This window comes from Cupressus sempervirens, chromosome 10 (genome assembly GCF_028749045.1).
Source record: "Cupressus sempervirens isolate cs-2001-9-10 chromosome 10, ASM2874904v1, whole genome shotgun sequence".
Classification (NCBI taxonomy): domain Eukaryota; kingdom Viridiplantae; phylum Streptophyta; class Pinopsida; order Cupressales; family Cupressaceae; genus Cupressus; species Cupressus sempervirens.
In genome coordinates this window covers 993,401,414-993,423,529 of record NC_143127.1, presented here as the reverse complement: position 1 = coordinate 993,423,529, position 22,116 = coordinate 993,401,414, and the positions used below count along the sequence as shown (strand labels likewise).

At 33.4% G+C, this 22,116-nt stretch overlaps 1 protein-coding gene and 1 pseudogene across 1 annotated transcript; one reads left to right on the top strand and one right to left on the bottom strand.

Annotated features, from left to right (window-relative positions):
• Nucleotides 1-6,327: 6,327 nt before the first annotated feature.
• On the top strand, nt 6,328-8,359 carry LOC149537297 (cytochrome P450 77A1-like). Its single transcript, XM_089807664.1, has one exon. It carries the CDS (start codon nt 6,566-6,568, stop codon nt 8,084-8,086), a length of 1,521 nt encoding a protein of 506 aa, XP_089663790.1. The 5' UTR covers nt 6,328-6,565; the 3' UTR covers nt 8,087-8,359.
• A 5,572-nt stretch (nt 8,360-13,931) lies between these two features.
• Nucleotides 13,932-14,988, bottom strand: LOC149537296 (putative 12-oxophytodienoate reductase 11 pseudogene; annotated as a pseudogene).
• Nucleotides 14,989-22,116: the final 7,128 nt, after the last annotated feature.

Genomic DNA, 22,116 nt, shown 5'->3' with positions numbered 1-22,116 from the left:
GTTCTTTAATGAAAATCACACGATGATTGATATGTAAATCTCATAACATCATTATCCTATATACACATCACTCACACCCTATTTTATATTACATTAGTGAACACTCTAGGAATGAGCTTAGACCAACTACATATTTGTCACAATGATTATTACATTCACATATGAGCCTAGAATAAGATTAATACATCTATAGTCAACCATAAGAATAATTGTTAGCTAAATGTGTAGTAGGCTATGTCCAAAAGGTCACATGCTACCTTTGTAGAAGGGACACACTTTGTTCTACCCAATGTAGACTTTCCTAGTCCCAAGAGTCATCTACACACTATCCTCAATGAGCACATGCTACAAACCTCTATTGCATCAAACTAGAACATGAACACAAGATATCAACATATCACTGTGAACACTATCATTACCAACATTATGTATGATGAAGCTTGACATTTGAAACTCTAAAATATGAAATTGCATATATAAAAATATTTTTTTGAGAGACAAACCTCAATAGTATTGCATGAAAATATCTGGATTACCTTAATCAATTATAATGGATGCAAGATGATGTTACAAACAAACTCAATTTCTTACACATAAACATGACTATAATTGCACTTTTTAGGATACCTTCACATCAATGATAGAGCCAACCAACACATTTGATATCAAAGAAAACTTTTTATCAAGAGTGTGGGGCTGAATTGTCAACACCAACACGTTTGAGTGGATGGGTTTATGCTAGACATCATTTTGTTTCACACCTTGTCTCTCTCTTGAATGTTCCAAGTTGAATTATGTTGGATCTTTCTTCATAGAGGCTTGTGTGCAAAAAAAAATTGAACTTTGACTTTCTTAGAATCTCTGGCATATCCAAATGTTCTATTTGAATTAAATTATTTTATAACCTTTGAAATGTCAACAATGTCTCTATAGTTGAAAAAATGTTAAATACAAGTAGTAAAAAGTTGTTGGGAGACATATTTTCATTCTTCATCATGTGGGGCTAAATTACTACTTGAACACATTGGTTAGGTGGATGAACTAAGAGAAGCTTTGCTTCAAATCATAACTATCTCAATCATTGTAGGATACAACATTATGATTGTCACAATGTGACAATGGACTATTTTGTGGATTAGGGCAGTTATAAAGATATCAAAGTTCTCTCTCTCTCTCTCTCTCTCACACACACACACACACACACACACACGAAAAATAATTGAGAGGGGGAGGGTGAGCCAACTATTCCTACACACTTAATATAACTCTTTTTTGTTGGTAAACTATTTAATAGTAATAATATCAAAATCTAACTATCAATTAAGCACATTTAACATTCAACGTAGATGAAAACATGAAAGGAAATAAAAAATGACACTGAGAAGAAATCTTGTATATTAAAAGGGTAGTATTTCTTATTTTAGTACTACTAGATGGTTAGAAGGGAGAAGGATAAGAAGAAAACCAATAGAGATGACTAGGATAACTTATGTCTATTAAAATATTAGAGTTTCGAGGGATAATTAGCTACAAATGTATTTGTCTTGTTTTATTTGTATATTTCAATAATGATAATGTAATATCTTCATTTGTAGGACAACTTGATGATAATCAAGTAATATTCTTTCCTTTGATGTTTATTTCTTGTTAGTCTATTTGGGCATTTCCATTGTGACATAATCCAGCTGCAAGGTTAGACATCTCCTTTAATGATTCTCTTCCCTTGACTACATCAGTTATTTAACCAATGCTCTTCCCTACTTTGTAATTGACATTCATTATGATGAGCTACTAAATGAAAAGTTTGTTTTAGTCATTATGAGGAAAAATAATGCACTAATTCACAAGTGTGTTAAAAAATATATTTAGAAAGTTAACAAAAATACCCCCTTCCCCACTTCGGTTGTTATAGTGATACAAGATTTATATTGTTTTTTTACTTTTGTGGGGTTTAAAGATAGGCATGTTGCACACAAATGGTAGTGGGAAAAAAGGATTTACACAACTATCATTGTCAATTAGAAACATGTAGTACGATGATGTAATAAATTACAATACTAAGAAAATAGGAAACATAAGAGTAAACCTTCTCACTATAATCCCACAATTCATTATTGCTATCAAATTTCAAAGCAACATAATTGCATTGAAGGAGAGTAAATTTCTTTACAATGATTTTATGACTAGACTTCATAGTATCATTTATCCACGCATCCAACATTTTTATGGTGCATAATGGCAAGCTAATCTCTTTCATGATTCTTTTTTTTTTTTTTTTTTTTTTCCATTGGGTTGTATACTTTCACTTGTAGGTTTCTTCAAGAAATAAACATTTCAAGCTCAATCACAAATCCAAGGTATGCATTATTATTTTGATCAAGTTACAATATTTGTATAAATGAGCTATAAAAACACACACACACAGTTTCATTTGGATGGTGTAGAAAGTACTAGTCCAAATGAACATATTGGTACCAAGGAGATTCATTTATATATCAATGATGAGAAGGCTCATGATAGGAGCTATGTAGCCCATTGTTTTGCAATACTTTTTGAATATATTAGGCAACATGGGATGGATACTTCAAAGCATTGGATTTAGTCTGATGGATGTGTTGATAAATACTTATTTCAATTCAATTTCATTTGAGCATTTAAACTATCCTTTACTATCTATCTATCTATGTATTTCTTTAGTTTTAACTTCATATTTTATTAGATGATTGTGTACACAAGTTTAAGTCACATGACACTTGAAGTCTACAAAAGCTTTTAATTAGCTATCCAAGCAACATCTTGGATGCAACATTGAGTTTATGTGGAACTTCTTTAAAAGTGGCCATAGAAAAAGAACGCATGATGAAGCAAGAGCACGTGTAAAACATACACTTTATGAGCATAAACTTACAGGTACAAAGGGTGTTCACTATCTATATGTAATTCTCAAATTAATTTAAAAAGTACACATGTAGATATCTTATATAATAGCTTCTCAATTTACTAAATTAAGAAAATGCAAATATTTTTTTTGAATGGTGTCAAAGTCAATTTTCTATTTGTGACAAATTTGAAATTTTATTTTTGAGAAGTGAAAAGGTAAAACATTATGCTCAGATAATTGAAAAAAGAAACATCTTAAAGTGTATTTCATTTTTATTATAGCTCTTGATTAAAAATGTGCAAATTTCATTTTATATAGAAGATATTTGATCAATCAATCCTTATAATTGTCAAACTATTACTAGTATTATAAGATTACATCAAGTGGTGACTACAAGATGGAGAAAGCTTCTTGTGATTCAAGTAAGAGAAAAGTCATGCTTTTGTGTTGCATACATTGAGAACAATCAAATAGTCAATATGAGAATATTGTAGATGGATATGCTTCACAATGGGAAATGAAACATATAATCACATTGCCTCCTTGTGAAGACAATGAAAGAGATGTAGACATTCATGGTCCTATATATTCAATTAATTTTAAATGTGTTTTTTATTTAGTTTTTACAGGGGTGTGTGCATGCATGTTCTTCTGATTTGATGTGTACTTTTTAATATTTATTTTTGATTTATAATTTCACATCCATATTTTATCTAACTTTTATTTTCAATTGGTGAGATCCATACAGGTGATAATTTTTTTGTGGATGTAGATTCTGATAATGCAGAAGGTACAAATTATTGTCTACTAAGGTGCACAAAACCAAAACACAAATTGCCACAAGTAACTAAAAATAGTTATGGAGAAACAAATCCGAGTGGTTTAGTTGTTGTTGAAGCCACCCATTATCAACAAACAAAGACAACAAAAAATGGTGTTCAGTTTATTGATTACACGTTTTTCCAAAAAATTCTACATTACAGTCACTTGGTTATAATGACATAATTGCAACTGGAGATATTTCCAAAAAAGGACATGGAAACCATGAAGGTTAAACATGGGGTTTTTATGAGAGATCAATTTCTACCAATTATTGTTTGTTAGTTTATCTTTAGCTATAGTTGGCAAGGCAATTTGTTCTAGTTATAAGGTATTTGGAATATAGCAGGCCACATGCCACAAATCTATCTCTGAACGTCAATCAAACAATTTTTGTTATACATTTGTAATTGATGGACATGTTTATTTTGGAATTCCATTTTGTATCAAGACTTATATATATGCTCTTCTTTGAGAATGAAGACATTTGGAACATCATTTGAAGATTAAACATAATAAAAATTTAATAAGTGTTGAGTTCATGCATGGTGTAAAATCTCACCCCATTCAGTTGGTTGGGAGAAAGGGCCCACTCCTTACCAACATTTCAATTTCCCTTCCTATTATTGTGTGTCTATAAGGCATCATTTTCATTTACTTAGTGATTTCATCTATTGTTTCTTAATTACAATTGATAATTGTACCCAACATTGTGTAATTTGACTTTTGAGTATATTTTGTTGAAGCAAAAAGCCAATGCTATATCTATTGATAATGAACTATACTTTGTGTTGGGAGCATGAAGGAACTTATTTTTGACTTTATGCCATGTTTGAAGAAAACATTATCTCTATTAGTCACCAAAAGTCTGTAGATCTTGTCACCAAGTTACAAAGGTTCTTGTCACTCGAGGTGTATTGGGTTGAATAAGTATAATATGAAAAGTTATTTCATCTATTCTAGAGAAATGAGTTATATTACATGATTTGACTTATTTAATTGTAATATACATACGTTAAATGTATAAGTCATAAGTTTGAACATGTGGTTTTAGCAAAAGTTTGTAGATCTTGTCACCGAGTTACAAAGGTTCTTGTCACTAGAGGTGTATTGGGTGAAATAAGTATAATATGAAAAGTTATTTCATCTATTCTAGAGACACGAGTTATTTTACATGATTTGACTTATATAGTGGTAATATACATACATTAAATGTGTGAGTGATAAGTTTGAACATGTGGTTTAATTGAGAGTTTTAATTGTGCGAAACTAAATTATGTGATTTTATTTAGAATTTAGTTGTGCATTTTAAATTTGATTTAAATAGACTGAATTAATTTGAAGATTGTGGAAAAATAGATTTTTCATTACGAAGTGAGCATTCATTTGAACTTTAGAGTAAGGGTTTGTTTTAATTCAAGTTATAGTTACATCCATTCCCATTTGACTTGTTATCTTCATCTTTATTACCTTTCATCAGTTTTACGAGTCAAGATTGACATTTAGGTGTAAATTGAGGCAAACAATCTCAAGCCAATTTAAGTTAAATATTAGAAAAGATTTAAGCCACAACCTTTACCCAATGCTATGGAATTTGATTTCTTAATTACATCAAAATTTGTGCCTTTTGTCACCTTCATTTGTATGATGAATTCTATATCGATCTAATAAAGTCATAATTTTAAATCTTCAAAACATAAAATCATTAGTTCATACCATTAGATTGAATCTAAACATGCAACCTAGGACGTTATTTAAAATCACAGATAATGAGTTAAACCTATTAGTAGAAAGCATGAAATTTGTATAGTATCTATAGGGAGCTAACCTACATTCACCTAGGCTACCTTCACGCAAGTTGAATTTCACCAATTTTTTCTCAGTTTATCTTGATAGGTGAGTTAAGAGCTTAAAGCTAAGGTTTCGACTTTTGGGTATTCACATATCTCTTTATAGACATTGTTGAGCACAAAGTGGTCAAAAAGTGGCATTTCAAAAGTGTCGTCTGGTATTCATTATGTTCTTACATCAATAGTCATTCACTAAAAAATGCCAATACTTGTGGACAAATGTCACAATAGTTTTTATAAAATGTCCCAATAGGGGTGCATAAATAAGCCAATCACCACTTTTAAAAAGTATAAAATGATCAACTATTAGTACATGTGTCATCGGTTATTAGTACATACATTTTCATTTTTGAATTACTCTTTTAATAATAGTAATTGTGAAGTAAACATGAAAAAAAAAATCAAGACAATTGAATCCCTAATGATTATTGGTTACTTCCCCTACGATACAAGATTGGCAGTTAAAAATCTGGTATCACCACTACCAATCCCAGAATGAGAAAAAATGAGGGACACGCCAAATACAATGGGTGGCACTAGCATGATGAGACATTGTTATGACATATCATTAACATTGTGAAACATAACAAAAGTACTTACATTCCCATTAACCGCCATTAAGAAAACCAAACGAATGACATGGGAAACGAACCAGAAAACTGAAACAAACACATCAATCCCCAAAGATCCCCTCATTTTGGTCATTTCTTTCTGTCCTGAACAGATAACAGAGCCGTCGAGATAGTTACTTCCTCGACGAGGCCCAAAACGCCCACGTCAATTAATGTCACCACGAATTAAAAACATTAAACCGGCCGGCATTGCACGCTAAATATGGCGTCACTTGCCGTTGCTGAGAAATCAATGAGAATATGGAGAGTTCTGGCGATTTTAAAATGGTACCCTGTTTCGGCTAGTTGCAAACTACTCCAGAATGAGAGTAGTACAGATTTCGAATCGAATTTTCTTTTCTGCCGTTCAGACTTTCTGCAAGTAAAACCATTTGCATCTCTGAATGGATTTATCAGCTGTTACATTGAATGGATTCACATGTGTTTTAGCCCTCATAGGAGGCCTTATCTGGTTGTGGGTATGGAACAGCATCAACAAGAGTAAGAAGAAGAAACATCAGCTTCTTCCGGGTCCTCCCGGATGGCCACTTGTAGGAAACGTCCTCGAAATCATACGCTTGAAACAGCCATTTCAGCAGTACATTCACAAACTCCACAAGAAATACGGCCCAATCATAAGCCTCCAATTGGGTTCTCGTCCTCTGATACTAATAGCTAGCCCCGAGCTCGCTTACGAAGCCCTGATACAAAAAGGTTCAATCTTTGCAAGCAGACCAGCCGTGACAGGGGCCCTCAAGCTCTTCACCCACAACCAAACCAGCATCAATTCGGCCGCGTATGGGCCCTACTGGAGAACAGTGAGACGAAACCTGGTAAGCGAGACTCTGAGCCCCTCTTCTCTCAAGTCCTTCGGGAAGGGCAGAGAATGGGGAATGGAGGTTTTGATGGATGGGTTGAGAAAAGAGGCAGAGCAGAGGTCAGGGGCTGTGAAATTGATCGACCATTTGAGACACGCGGCCTTCTGTATTCTGCTCTACATGTGCTTCGGGACTCGATTGGAGGAGGAAATAGTGAGAGATGTGGAGGGAATTCTAAGGGAAATCATTCTGGGCTTGGGGAAAGCGGAATTGGACGATTTTTTCCCTGTTTTGGGGGTTCTTTTCAGGAAACGGTGGAAGAAGTTGCAGGGGATGCGGCAGCGGCAGATGGAAATCTTGGTGGAGCTTATCAATCGGCGCAGGGAGATCTTAGCGGAAGGGGGCGAGGTGGAATACAGGGCATATGTTGATAGTTTGCTTTGTTTGACGGTGGAGGGGGCAAAAGCCCCAGTTGATGACGCTCAATTGGTGACGCTCTGCTCTGAATTTCTCAACGCCGGGACTGACACAACCTCGACTACTCTGCAATGGGCGATGGCGAATTTGGTGAAAGATGAGGGGATCCAGAGGAAATTGTACGAGGAAATAGTGAGTGTTGTGGGTAAGGAAAGGGCGGTGGAAGAGGAGGATGTTGAGAAAATGGTGTATTTGGAGGGAATTGTGAAGGAGACCCTGCGACGACATCCGCCAGGGCAGTTCGTTTTGCCGCACGCAGTCACAGAGGCGTCATCCGTGGGTGGGTATCATGTTCCTGCAAATGCATTCGTCAATTTCTCCGTCTGGGAAATGGGGAATGATCCGCAAGTGTGGGAAAATCCAGAGGAATTCAGGCCAGATCGGTTTGTTTGTGAGGAAGTGGATATGACGGGGAGTAGAGAGATAAAAATGATGCCTTTCGGCGTGGGGAGGAGGATTTGTCCGGGAATAGGGATGGCTGTGATGCATCTTCAGCTTCTTGTGGCTCGTTTGGTGCAGGAATTCGTGTGGGAGAGCAAACCGGGAGAGCCCGTTGATCTTGCCGAGGTGGAGGAATTCACAGTCGTTATGAAGAGTCCGCTCCAGGCGGTGATAAAGCAGAGGGCTTGAATACGCAATACACTAAACATACTAATTTCCTCCATGTTTTCGCTTTGAGTTTCATATGTTTTCAACAGATTTCTCCCGGGTGCTTTTGGTTTAATGTCGTTTAGTAGTTGTTTTATTTTAAAACTCGCAGCAGTTTGTGAGCTAGACTCTCCTATTGATATATCATGTGTTCCTTGCTTTTTCTTAGTTTGATTGTTAATTGAATAACTATGTACATATTCATGATATGATGCTTATATACAAATAGACGTAAGCTATCTTTTATTTTAAAAATTATTCATATCTAATCCGAGAGATATTATGTAGGGACTTAGCAGAAGTACAATATCTTATATTACGTGTAAACTTATATAATTAATAATAAAAAACATTTGCAAGAATAGTATATACTACAATGGCTGTTCATATCACTAGCTATATATACCTCTATATATATTACGCCGAGATTAATCGTTCTCGAGGCGCCTATTTTTATTTAATCCCAAAGTTATTTTAATCGAAGTTGGGATTAATGAAAATAAAAATAGGCGCCTCGAGAACGATTAATCTCGGCGTAATATATATAGAGGTATATATAGCTAGTGGCAGTCGCCGCACAATAGGAAAAATATTTACTTTTTATTTTTTTATTTTGATAAGGTTACTATAAAATTGTTAAGTAATTTTTAATTAGAGTTGTATGAAGTTAGTATAAAATTATGCTTCAAAATATTTTTAAAAAATTAATATAAGGAGTTTAATATAGATTAAAAATATATTTTTTATTTTTGGGATATTGTAATGTAAAACGTTATAGTCATACATAGATATATGGTTAGGGACAAAGTTACCATTATAGTTAATGTTAACCTTAGGGATAGAATTAGGGTTAGGGTTAGCATTAGAGTTAGGGTTGGAGTTAGGGTTAGGGTTTGAGCTATGGTTAAGGTTAGGGATAGAGTTATGGTTATGGTTATTGCTAGAGTTATGGTTATGGTTTAGATTAGAGTTATGTTTATGCTTAAGGTTAGGGTTAATGTTATGGTCATGGTTAAGGTTAGGGTTAGAGTTATGGTTATGATTAGGGTTAGTGTTAGGGTTATAGTAAGGCTAACGTTAGGGTTAGGGTTAAGGTTAGAGTCCAATTATGGTAGAGTCAAATCCAAAGTTAGAGTTATGCTCATGGTTAAGGCTAGGGTTAGACTTATGCTTATAGTTAGGGTTAGGGATAGGGTTAGAATCCAATTATGGTAGAGTTAGAATTAGGGTTAGAGTTAAGGGTAGAGTTATGCTTATGGTTAATGTTAGGTTTAGAGTAATGCTCATGGTTAAGGTTAGGGTTAGAGTCATCATTATGGTTATGGTTAGGGTTATAGTGGGGATAGGGTTAGGGATAGGGTTTGAGTCAAATGTATCTTTTAATTTAATATAAGGAATTTAATTTAGATAATTTTTTATTTTTTTTGGGATATTGTAATGTAAAATGTTATAGTCATACGTAGATATATGGTTAGGGACAAAGTTAACATTACAGTTAATGTTAACCTTAGGGATAGAATTAGGGTTAGGGTTAGCATTAGGGTTAGGTTTGGAGTTAGGGTTAGGGTTTAAGCTATGGTTAAGGTCAAGGATAGAATTATAGTTATGGTGATCATTAGAGTTATGGTTAAGGTTCAGATTAGAGTTATGTTTATAGTTAAGGTTAGGGTTAGAGTTATGGCCATGGTTAAGGTTAGGGTTAGAGTTATGGTTATGGTTATGATTCGGGTTAGGGTTATAGTAAGGCCAGGGTTAGGGTTAGGGTTAAGGTTTGAATCAAGGTTAAGGTTAGAGTTAGGGTTAGGGTTTGAGTTAGGATCAAAATTAAGGTTAGGGTTAGGGTTAGTGTCCAATTATGGTAGAGTCAGATCTAGAGTTAGAGTTATGCTCATGGTTAAGGCTAGAGTTAGAGGAAGAGTTATATTTAGAAGTTTTCTTATGGTCACAGTTATATTTAGGAGGGGAGTAAGGGTTGGGATTTTAGATTATATTTATTATTATATAAGGTGCCCTATATAATAATATGTATATTCCCACGCTCATGGATAAGGTTAGGGAAAGAAGTAGGACCATGGTTATTAGTGTTACATTTAGAATTTCATTTAGGAGGGCATTGTGTGCTATTTTTTCCCCCTATTCAACCCATCACTGATGTCTGATCTGAGAGACCTTAAATGGGATAGGTTCTTTGCAGAGGGTTAACATCGCTAAATTTGGCGGCTAACATTTTGTGTTGGCTTGATTTCTTCATTGACCACGCTGGATCATTTTTTCTTGGTTGGGTTGATTCATGCTGCGAGATTCGATAACTCTTATTTCTTCGCGAGTTATCTTCCCATCTTCCCAAAAGTGCAAGATGTTGCCATGCATTCCCATTCTAACTTTTCTTTATACGCTAGTGTCTTCGAAACACTCTAAAGCCTAGAATTGCACAAGATGCTACCATGCATCTCCATTCTGATGCATCGGCATGCTACATTGTTTCTTCAATTCTCTGAAGCCCAAAATTGCATCATGCTACCACGCATTGCCTTTCCAACATTTCCTCACTCCACAATTCTTTCATGAGTCTTTGAGACCCAAAATTGTGCCACATGGAGGGGGTTCACACCTTTTGTGCTATCTTCTTCGTTTGTTGGGAGGAATCTCTTCAATACATCTTAGTCATCCATTGGAAATAAATCCAATCTTGATCGACGAATGTGACTTAATCCTTCATTGGGAGGAGTTTCCTTGTTGCATCTCAGTCATCCTTTTTGAGGGGAGAATCTACATCGACGGTTGCGATTTAATCCTTCATTGGTGAGGATTCACGATGCATCTATGCCGTCTATTTTGAGAGGAAGACCTTCATCAATGACCATCATTCATTTTTGGGGAAACCAAATTCCCCCTTGGGATCAACCTTGCATTTTTTGTGGGAGGTTAAGACATCATGTTATCTCTTTTCATAGTTTTTTGCTAGCAACATGAATGTCTTTCCTCTTCTTTCCATGAGTCTCCATTCTAGCGCCTCCTTACGCTGCATTGTTTCTGCAATGCTCTAAAGCCCAAAATTGTGTCATGCTACTACATGTCACCTTTCTGACATTTCCTCACTCTGTAGTGCTTTCGCGAGGCTCCAAGACCCAGAATTGTGCCATGTAGTGGGGGTCCCCACCTTTCGTGCTATGGTTACAATTTAGATTTTAGGGTTATGGTTAGAATCAAGGTCAATTCTAGAGTTTATAGAATATTTAGAGTTAAGATTAGGGATTAAATATACATGAGGGTTAGCATTGGGTTGTATGATAATTAAAGTTAGGATTATAGTTAGATATATCATTTAGATTAGGTTTTAGTCAGGGTTTAATTAGACTTAAGATTAGGGTGAGGATCAAGGTGGAGTCTATATTAGGGTTCATATCATGGTAGGATTGAAACTAATGTTAGGGTTAACATTGAAATTATGATTAGGGGTAAGGTGAAGATTTATATTTGGTCATGATTGTGGTTTGTGCTAGGATTAGGGTCTAAGCTATTATTAATTTTATGATTGTACCTTTAGGGTTAGGGTTTTGTTTAAGTTTATGATTATGGTTACAACTATGGTTTATGGTTCAAGTTTAAAGTTCGGAATGTGATTAGGATCAGGGATTAGTAAATTTTTTAAGAGTTCGGTTATAGGTTTACACCATGGATAGGACCTTGGGACTGGATTTAGAGTTTAATATCATGGTTATCCATATAGGTAGGTTTAGGATTTTGATCAATATTGTGGAGTTTGTTTTTACATTATGGTTAAGGGTTAGATTTTAGGGTTAGGACTATAACCAATATTAGTGTGTAGGTTTTTGGTTTAGATTATGGTTTGGACTAAGATTTTCGTTATGATTAGAGTTTAGAATATCAATAGGGATATGTTTTAGTGCTATAATTATAGTTTAATGTTGGATTATAGTTATATTGTACATCATTGTTGGGGCTAGGGCTAAGGTAGGGGTTGTTGTTAGGGTTAACTAAGGATGACAATTAGGATGGTTTATCTTTTCAAGTAGAAAAAAAAAACTCATATTGATTCAAAAACAAAGAAATTATACTTCGAAAATATTTTTCTATGTCATAATAGATTCATTTATTTTAATTATTGTATTAGTTAATTAGTTGTTTGATGTTTCAAAGTAAACATGGCTTATTTTATTTAAATTTAAATAATATTATTGTTTTGAATTGAATTTAGCTTAATTGTTAATGATCATATTTATATTTCTAATATTAACTCCAATTTGATCAAAGACCAAATATATTTTTGGTATTTTTTTAAACGAACTTGCTTAACACTTCCCTATTTCAAAGTTAATAAAATATCATTTCTATTGTCTTAGATTTGAGAGTAAGTATATTAAATAAGTAATAATAAATGAACATTATGATTAATATATTTCTAAAATAAAAATATATTACTTAAAAACTTGTTTACTTTAAATGAATAAAGTACTCATTTACTTGTAAATTTTAAAAATAGAAATTAATCTACATATATATAAAATATTTATTCTTTTTCCTATTTGCATACAAATTAATTAAAATCTAAACTTTAAACTACATAAATATTTTTAAAATATATATCCATCAATAAATAGTTTAGAATAAAGTCAAATCTAAAAATTAGACACATATAGAATCTTTTTAATTTCTATATACATGTTTTTCTAATTTATTTCTACAAACATGCAACTGATATTTCTATTATCCATTTTTTTCCATTTTAAAAAAATCTAGATGTAAATAGAATTTTTTTAGATGCATGCAATCTTTCTAATTTTTTCTACATACATATATTAACATTTCTATTTTATATTTTGTTTTTGCATTATGGTTATTTCAATCAAAATATGTAGATGTAAATAGAATTCTTTTCAAAAAAAATTATTTAAATTTAAATAATATTATTGTTTTGAACTGAATTTAGCTTAATTGTTAATGATCATATTTATATTTCTAATATTAACTCCAATTTGATCAAAGAGCAAATATATTTTTGGTATTTTTGTAAACGAACTTGCTTAACACTTCCCTATTTCAAAGTTAATAAAATATCATTTCTATTGTCTTAGATTTGAGAGTAAGTATATTAAATAAGTAATAATAAATGAACATTATGATTAATATATTTCTAAAATAAAAATATATTACTTAAAAACTTGTTTACTTTAAATGAATAAAGTACTCATTTACTTGTAAATTTTAAAAATAGAAATTAATCTACATATATATAAAATATTTATTCTTTTTCCTATTTGCATACAAATTAATTAAAATCTAAACTTTAAACTAAATAAATATTTTTAAAATATATTTCCATCAATAATTAGTTTAGAATAAAGTAAAATCTAAAAATTAGACACATATAGAATCTTTTTAATTTCTAGATACATGTTTTTCTAATTTATTTCTACAAACATGCAACTGATATTTCTATTATCCATTTTTTTCCATTCTAAAAAAATCTAGATGTAAATAGAATTTTTTTAGATGCATGCAATCTTTCTAATTTTTTCTACATACATATATTAACATTTCTATTTTATATTTTGTTTTAACATTATGGTTATTTCAATCAAAATATCTAGATGTAAATAGAATTCTTTTCAAAAAATCTAGATGTATATAGAATTCTTTTAATTTTTTACATACATAAAATCTTTCTAATTTTTTTCTACATACATAAAAGAATAATTTCTATTTTCTATTTTAAAAAAAAAGCTATCATAAAGATTGATAAAAAAATTGATTGCATATGCATTCTTTATTTTGTGCACTAAATGCACAAAATAAACTGTATAGATTAAAACTTCCCGTGCTGGGCATGAGAATATACAATAGAAATATCAGTTACCAAGAATAGTCGGCCATAAGCAATCAAATCTGCCTTGCCACTGGAAATAGCTTCGTTACCATCATCCCGATCATAACCCCCTGTAGCCAAAAATGTTCCCTTGAATGCTGTTCTTATGGGAATCGGGCTCTTTTCACTCGCTATTGTCGTCTGCGAATTATCAATCTTGGGCTCAAAGAAATGAGCATACAATATCTTATATTTATTCAGAGCCTCCGCCATGTGAAGTCCCAGTGCCTCTGGATTTGAGTCATACGCTTCTGCATGATCCGAAAATGGAGAAAGTCGAATTCCCACATGCTCTGCTCCGATTTCCTCCACCACTGCTTCCATAACTTCAAGTGCAAATCTGCAACGGTTCTTCAATGTTTCGCCATAGCCATCTGTTCGATCATTCACGCTATCCTTCATGAACTGGTCCACAAGGTACCCATGTGCCCCATGGATCTCAACACCATCAAACCCTGTTCGTAAAAGGACTGATTATGTCAACAAAAGGAACATTCTCTTCTTCAAACCAAGATAGATCAAAATAAAAAAACATACCTGCATCTATTGCATTCCTGGCAGCATTTCGAAAATCAGCAACTATATTGGGAATTTCCTCTGTTTTCAGAGGCCGGGGAGGAAAGAAATCTGCCACATCCTTTCGGTTCGGAAGAGGGATCTTTCCAGAGATTGGTTTGCTTGTGGAGGAAACTGGAGATTGGCCATTAGGCTGATAATCTGCATTCCAATGCACCCATTAAATACGCAATACATTGTTTGTTGTGGAGGAGAGCCAACCAAATTGAAATTAATTAAAATTGAAATCTAAATCAAAGTAGAATATTATAACTAATTTTGAATTTCAATTTACATCTACATCTAAATCTAAATGAAAATGTAAATAAAAAATAGAAATCGCACCTGCAAAAATGTTACTCCAAAACTTCAATTTACTCCTATTCAAAAACTCCAATCTAATCCTCCAATAACCTCCACCTCTTCCTTCCTGCAAAAACATAAAATGAAAATGAAATGAGGAGCCTTGGTTTTATAACTTCTGAGAGGCTCCTCATATCCCCCAACAGACGTCTCTTCACATTCCACGAATTTGTTTTACATTCCCCCACTCCCCGCAAAAAATAAGCATGAATGTGCATGCAAAATTTTATTTAACAAAAAAAAAAATCATATTGAGATTATTTCGCCCCTATTTTTTCGGGCCCTATTTTTTCGGGTCCTACTTTTTCGGGCCTATTATTTCGGCCTCCATTTGGCTTCCTATTATTTCGGCCAGCTATTATTTCAAAAATTCTTTTTTAATATTTAATTTGGAAGTTTGTAACTGCTCCCAATTCTTTTTTATTGACAAGGAATCTTGGCATATTCCCGTGCTGGGCATTTGTGCTGCCATTGTATAGAACGCCTCTCGGCGTAATTAACACTCTTTTCACTAAATGTACATATTTTATGTATTTGCACTATGTGCAATATTATGATCTATGCAATGAATATGCACATATCTTATGTCCATAACTATCTTTGATTTGGCAATAACAACATACTACAATCTTAATTGTTAATCACGTATACCATAATCTTAATTGATAACTACGACTATCCTCCTTACAAATTGTACAAACCAAATTTCAAAAAATTGAAAACATCATGAATTTTTCGAAAAATTTCAACATGTGATCTTCATGATCTGCATAGTTTTGTAGTCCAAAATAACAAAAAATTTGGAAAAAAATTCATTACGTTTTCTGAATCTAAAAAAAATTAAAAATTGACTTTGTTTTGTTCTTAGTGCATTTTATTTGGAGATTAGCCAGTACCATAACCAGATATAGTGATTAGATTGTTGTATGATATGATCCTTAATTATGTGCAATGTATGAGCTGATAATATTGCTTGTATTGAGAAGATTGCTATTTGAAGATGTAATTGTCGTTTTGAATCTAACCTATTTGCAATTTTACAACTACTTTCCTTTATTTAATTAATAGGTAAATGCTTGTAATTGTTTATATGCCAAATAAATAAATGCTCAAAAATCAATAAATAAAGAAGTAAGTTTTTTTATGGTTTTTTTTAGTATTGAAAAAATGCAAATAATATACAAGGAAAAACTGTTAACATAGAGCAGCCCAAGCTGCAACCATTACTAGCTCCATGAGTACAAAATTACATCCAACAAACTAACTAGATATTAGACATATAATACATGAAGAAACCACTAGCTATGCATACAAGGGCCAACAAATATGCAAGCACAACTCAAAAAGAGCTGTCATAATCGGAACTTCAACATTTTTTTAAAGTTGTTTTGAGCATATAATGTAGTGACTATGAAGCTGAAGCAACTGATCCTTGATTATATCCAAGTGATTGCTAGTCAGTTCTTGATCTTTGGCGCCTTCCTCCATGTGAGAGCATTAGAAAACAGTTTGATATGATTTTAGAATACAACAGAATTCAAAAACAAAACTATACATCTACTTTTCCATATGTTAAAAAAAATATTGCATAAAATCAACAATGATGTTTTTTTAAAGTTCTAGACCTAAAATAGCTTCTTTTGATTATGAGTTGACCACTTTCCTTTCGTCCAAACACAATCCCAAAAGACCTGAGCAGAAAGGTTTTCTTAGATAAATTTCCAATGTCATCTTCCTTCTATGATTATGATTGAATTGCCTCCTATCTAAGAATGATGCGATGAGTATCATGCCACTCTATATTCACCACCTTTCATAATAATCACTAATTTTACCTCTTCAATATCAATCCTTACAAACTACCGATTGGACCTTTATGCAAATCATTGATATCCAAACTGATTAGTATGCTTAAATAACTTGTTATTTATCATCGTGCCTCTTCAAGAATAATTTATTTGTTAGCATCGATCCTCTTCCATGATGATCAATTAGTTACTTCATACGACTAGTGAAGTAGTTTGATCGAAACTTTCTATTTACACTTCTAATTGCCTCTTATGATTATCAATCAGTTCACATGCATGTGCTATTCAAAGTTGATTGGCTTACTTGGACATCGTTAACAACTCTAATCCTTGGTGTTCATGACCGACTAGATGTTATAAATGATTTCTTCTCTATAATCTTCTTTGCTATTGATACTTATGAAGGTGCTTCATTAATTTTGTTTCGTTCTTTAATTTCTTAATGACTCTTCTTGTGACTGGTCACCCTTAAATATTATATACTAAGTTAGAAATTAAGTTTCAAAAAATAAATCAATTTTGACTATTTAACACTTATAATCTAAAATTCAAGTCTTAATATATAATGTTTAAGTCATCCACTTGAGTACGACATATCATAGCTTGCATGGAATCTTCAAAAACTGATTGATACATGTTAAATTACTAACCATTGTATATCGATCTCATTTGATTTGATCAAGACAGTGCTCATTATCTGTTTAATGCCAGATGATTGATCTATTCTAAGCATTGGCATGATCGATGTTGATTTGGGATAGTCAACACCCATAATCGATGTAACTGTCAAATTGTTATCATTATGCTTCCTTTGACCGATCCATTAAACAAGTTGAAAATATATAAATATTTAATATTTATGATAAGATATTTAAATTTGAAAATATGTTACACTTATAAATATTTAATATTTACAATAAGATATATAAGTTTTAAAGACTTGAATTTTTTTTAATGCCTTATTTTAAGCAGTGTAAGTCATATTGTACTTTGCCATTGTGCAACAAAATACAACATTGTTTTAATCATATTCGAGTCATTTTGTAAATTTTAATTTAGTAATTTTAGGATATTTGTTAGCATGGATATATAGAATAATATAATCAGTTTCTCATACACGTGTGAAATGATGCAAGTTTGGTAATAACAATTAGTGGGTACATAGAGTGTTGAAGTTGATGAAAGATCAACCCCATAGCTCCCAAGAATCACTTGCATGCAAACACCTGTCATAGAAAGAGAGAAGCAAAAGCTATGAAGGCTGGAAATCCCATATCCACTAATGAGACATTCTTGATGAGAAAAATGAGAAATTGCTATTATATTGAATGAATGCATTATTACAAAGAGAGAGCATCTTTATAAAAGAGATCAAAATCTTAATAGGGTAAAATCTAGGTTGCACAATAATAATTAATAAAAAAATTAATTATTAGACGCCTAAAGTTTAGCTTAAGTAAACTAGAGATAATAAGTGAATTAATAATTAAATCAATATGATTTAATTAGTAAGAAAATACTTTATTACTTTAACATCCCCCCCTTAAGATAAACTTAGGGAGTAGCTAAAAATCTAGAAACTTCTATTGAAAGTAAATTTGGGTCCCACTAACAAAGTTTGATGAGGTAGCCAAGCACAACCAAATCTTTGAAAAGAGGAGAAATAGAGAAAACCACATGGGAAAAACCCTACTCCAAAAAGAGATGGAAATAATGCTAAAAAAAACTAGTGAAGAACTGAAGAGGCCTCCAAACTAGGGAATGCTCCAGAAGATAGGAACAAACGATGATCATGAAGAGCACCATTGAAGCATGTAGAAGTTGCAAAGATCTGTCAAAAGTAACTAATGATCTGAAGAACCTCCACTAAAATAGAACCTAACCAGTAAAGAAAACTATAATTTACATTGAATCAAGAGGCACACAAAGACAAACAACTAAATTCAAAGATATAGATGAGATGAAACACCAAAGTCTGAAGAGCTAATCAATAAAAAATGGAAAATTGCAACCAAAGTAGGAACAAAAAGAAGAGTGTCTATGGGGTAAATGACCCATCCCAATGAAATGCATAGGTACCCAACCACTACATCCACCTAGTACATAGGAACACATAGTTAATACATAGCTCACTCCATCAAACCAAAGAAACTTGAGAAACAATAGAAGAACCCCTTGATGTAGAGAAGGGTGAGGTGACAGACAACTAGAAAAGTGGGCAGAAAGAAGTGCATGTCAAGTAACCACGATCAAGATGCACAAAAGAATACATATGTGTATATTGAGTTGATCAATCTCAGACACCTCATGAGGCTAATGTCATAGAAAAAACACTCACTAGACAAAGGAAGATGGAAAAAAAGGTAAAACATCAACCCCCCATGACACTTTAATCAGGGTAGTGCATCTACAATAAGACACTAGATATGGTGAATCCCAAGAATATAATAATCTATATATGAGTGTCCTTAGATGACACTATTATCATGAATGCTGATGATATTCCTTTTGGGGAGTATCCTAAGCATTGAAGAGTATCAACATGTTGCATTCATGACTATGTTTGTCATTTATGTCAACATAGCAGTAAGTCTGTAAAGACTGACAAAGTAGTAGACATAGATTTTTGTTGTATGGACAAAGTTTTGATGGTCTGATGATGCGCAATCATTGACATGTTCCTTATCATGTCTTGATGTTGTGGTTCAATGTGCATCAAGTATGTTGAAGACGTACATAAGTTGTACCTAATTAATAGAGAGCAGTATAGAGACAAAGTGCCTGAGAAGCGGTTATTGATGTTTGTATTATATCTTCTAACAAAGCTATAATTTGTTGATGCATGGTCAACTAGTGACATATGATAGTCTGATGATGATGTCAATGAATGTGCAAGCCCTAGTATTGCACGTATGAGAAGTTTTATAGACTGTGAGCCGATAATGCTATTGTAATTGTAAATGAATTAATTTTCTTATTATAATTAATAGGGAAAGCCTCAAGGCCGACTCAAAGAATTATTATGAAGATAAGATATAAAGGAATTATTTTTTCCTTGTTTGTAAAGTAAGTGGCATGCAAAGCAATTAAGGAAGTGCAAAAAGGAGTAGAGTGTTTACTGAATGCGAGTAAGTGATCCAAGGGATTATTGGATGTGAGTTGTGTGATTTGGTTACAAGATCAAAAGGAGTAGAAGTTTGGTTGATAGGACAGAGAAAGAGGAAGGTTCAATACTATTCAATTCTATTATTCTGCAAGGAATAATACATAGATCATTCAGATAGTGGGCTCATTGGTTTTTACCTTGAAGGTATTTGGGTAGTGGGTCCAACTATCTTCCACAACTCCTAATAGGGTTGGCACAACTCCTAACAAGGTTGAAATCTCCTAATAGGGATTCAAAGTCTCCTAACAAGGATTGATATGTACTGAATGTTGTTATAGAATCATAATAGGGTCCATCCTCTAACAAGAAATATTTATATTAGTACATCATCTTGTGGGTACCATCCCCACTGAGGTTTTTCCTCTGATCAAGGGTTTCCCTAGTTAACATATCTGGTGTTATTGTGCATGAGCATCTTGTTATGATTTTTGATTATATTGTTCATATGGTTAAAGTTTATTAAGATTGATAATTGTGATATTAGTTGGATAACTGATTTAACCCCCCCTCTCTTAATTATATTGGTGGACTATATATATTTTAACAATTGGTATCAAAGCACCAGGTCCTTAAAGGATAAGCTTAACAACTTCAAGAGATTGATGGCGAATCTTTTCAAAAAGGATAGTCCTAGATTTGATGGGGCCAACTATGAGAGTTGGAAGGAGAAGATGAAGACTCATCTGTTATGCATGGGTCTGGGTTATTGGCTATTGACAAAGAATGATAAAAAAAAATTTAAAAGAAGAGAATCTTGAAGAATGCAGTGAAGCAGAGGGAGATCTATTCATGTGCAACATGCGAGCCAAAAAATATTTATTGTCAGCTCTTCTAGAGAACGAATACAGTTAGGTAAAGTTACTTTAAACATCTCATTAGATTTGGACAACATTATAATCTATTTTTGAAGGTGATAGACATACAAAAAGAATTAGATTCCAGAATTGGATATGTGAATTTCAAGATGCTAAAATAATGGAAGATGAATCTGTGAGAAACTATGCTTAGTGGTTCAGAGAGCATCCCTTCCCGAGGTACATAGATCTTGCGGAGCCAATACTCAGGATAGAGGAGTAGTCTAGTGGGGGAGAGGACAGTGATGATGCAGGTGGATGAGGGAGAAGCCATAGTAGAGGTGGAGCCAGACTGTAGGGGAGATATGGGGGCCGGGGTAGGGTAGTGGTGTTGCCATAGTGGAGGGTTGGATTACAAGGCCTAGTGTAGAGGCCAAGAGATGCCAGAGTTGATAGACCTAGAGAGATTCATGGGAAAGGTGGGGTTGTGATGAGAGGAGGCACATGTAGTGGCCTAGGGCTGAGCATGAGGGCAGATGATTTGGGTTTGGGTAGGCCAGCTCAGACTAGGGCCATATTATTAGATGATGTTTTGTCAGGCAATAGAAGCCACAGGTACAAGTGTCCATTACAAGTGCACAAAGCTCATAGCCAAAGGTGCAACTACAGGTATTTATGGCGCCAGGGCCACCTCCAGGTAGACCAAATGGGCCATATGATATGGAGACTCATATGAGTGCCATGAAGGCACAGGTTGGATTTATTAGTATACAAATTAACCAGTTGACTAGTACGGTGCAGGCTTTCATAGCCTTGATGACACCAAGGCCTCGACCTCCACCGCCGCTATTGAGGACAAATGGGGTGAGGATTAGTTAGATGGTCTCGACCATTCCTGAGACAAATGGTTGGCACACAAATGGGGAATAATTAGGATATCTCAAACACCATCATCTCATGGAGTAGTTACAAATTGAAATATGGACACAAACAATTGATGACAACATCTGCATCATACCGACAATTGTTACAAAAAATAAATAATGTACATGAAAGATATGATAACCATTAAGAACAATTTTTTTTCCATAGTAAATGAAAACATACACACAAATAAACACATGTCAGATAAAGAAACTCACTTAAGATGTTATGCAAAACTGGTCAAGGTACACATGGCCTTCCAAACGAGAGGAGGCACTTATAAGTGGACACCAATAATGCACAAAATTAGAGGATCACTAGAGTAGAACAGTAAAAAATGAAAGTAAATATATGATCATGGCTTCATCCTGGCCCTCTAGTCAAATACATCATCAAGGTACTAGAAACTTATGATAGTAGAAAAGCCATTACTTGTTGACCAGTAGTGCTGACAGTTGTGTGCAATAGTGTCAAGTTTGTTTAGTTCTTTATGGATAAGTATGTAGTAGGATTCT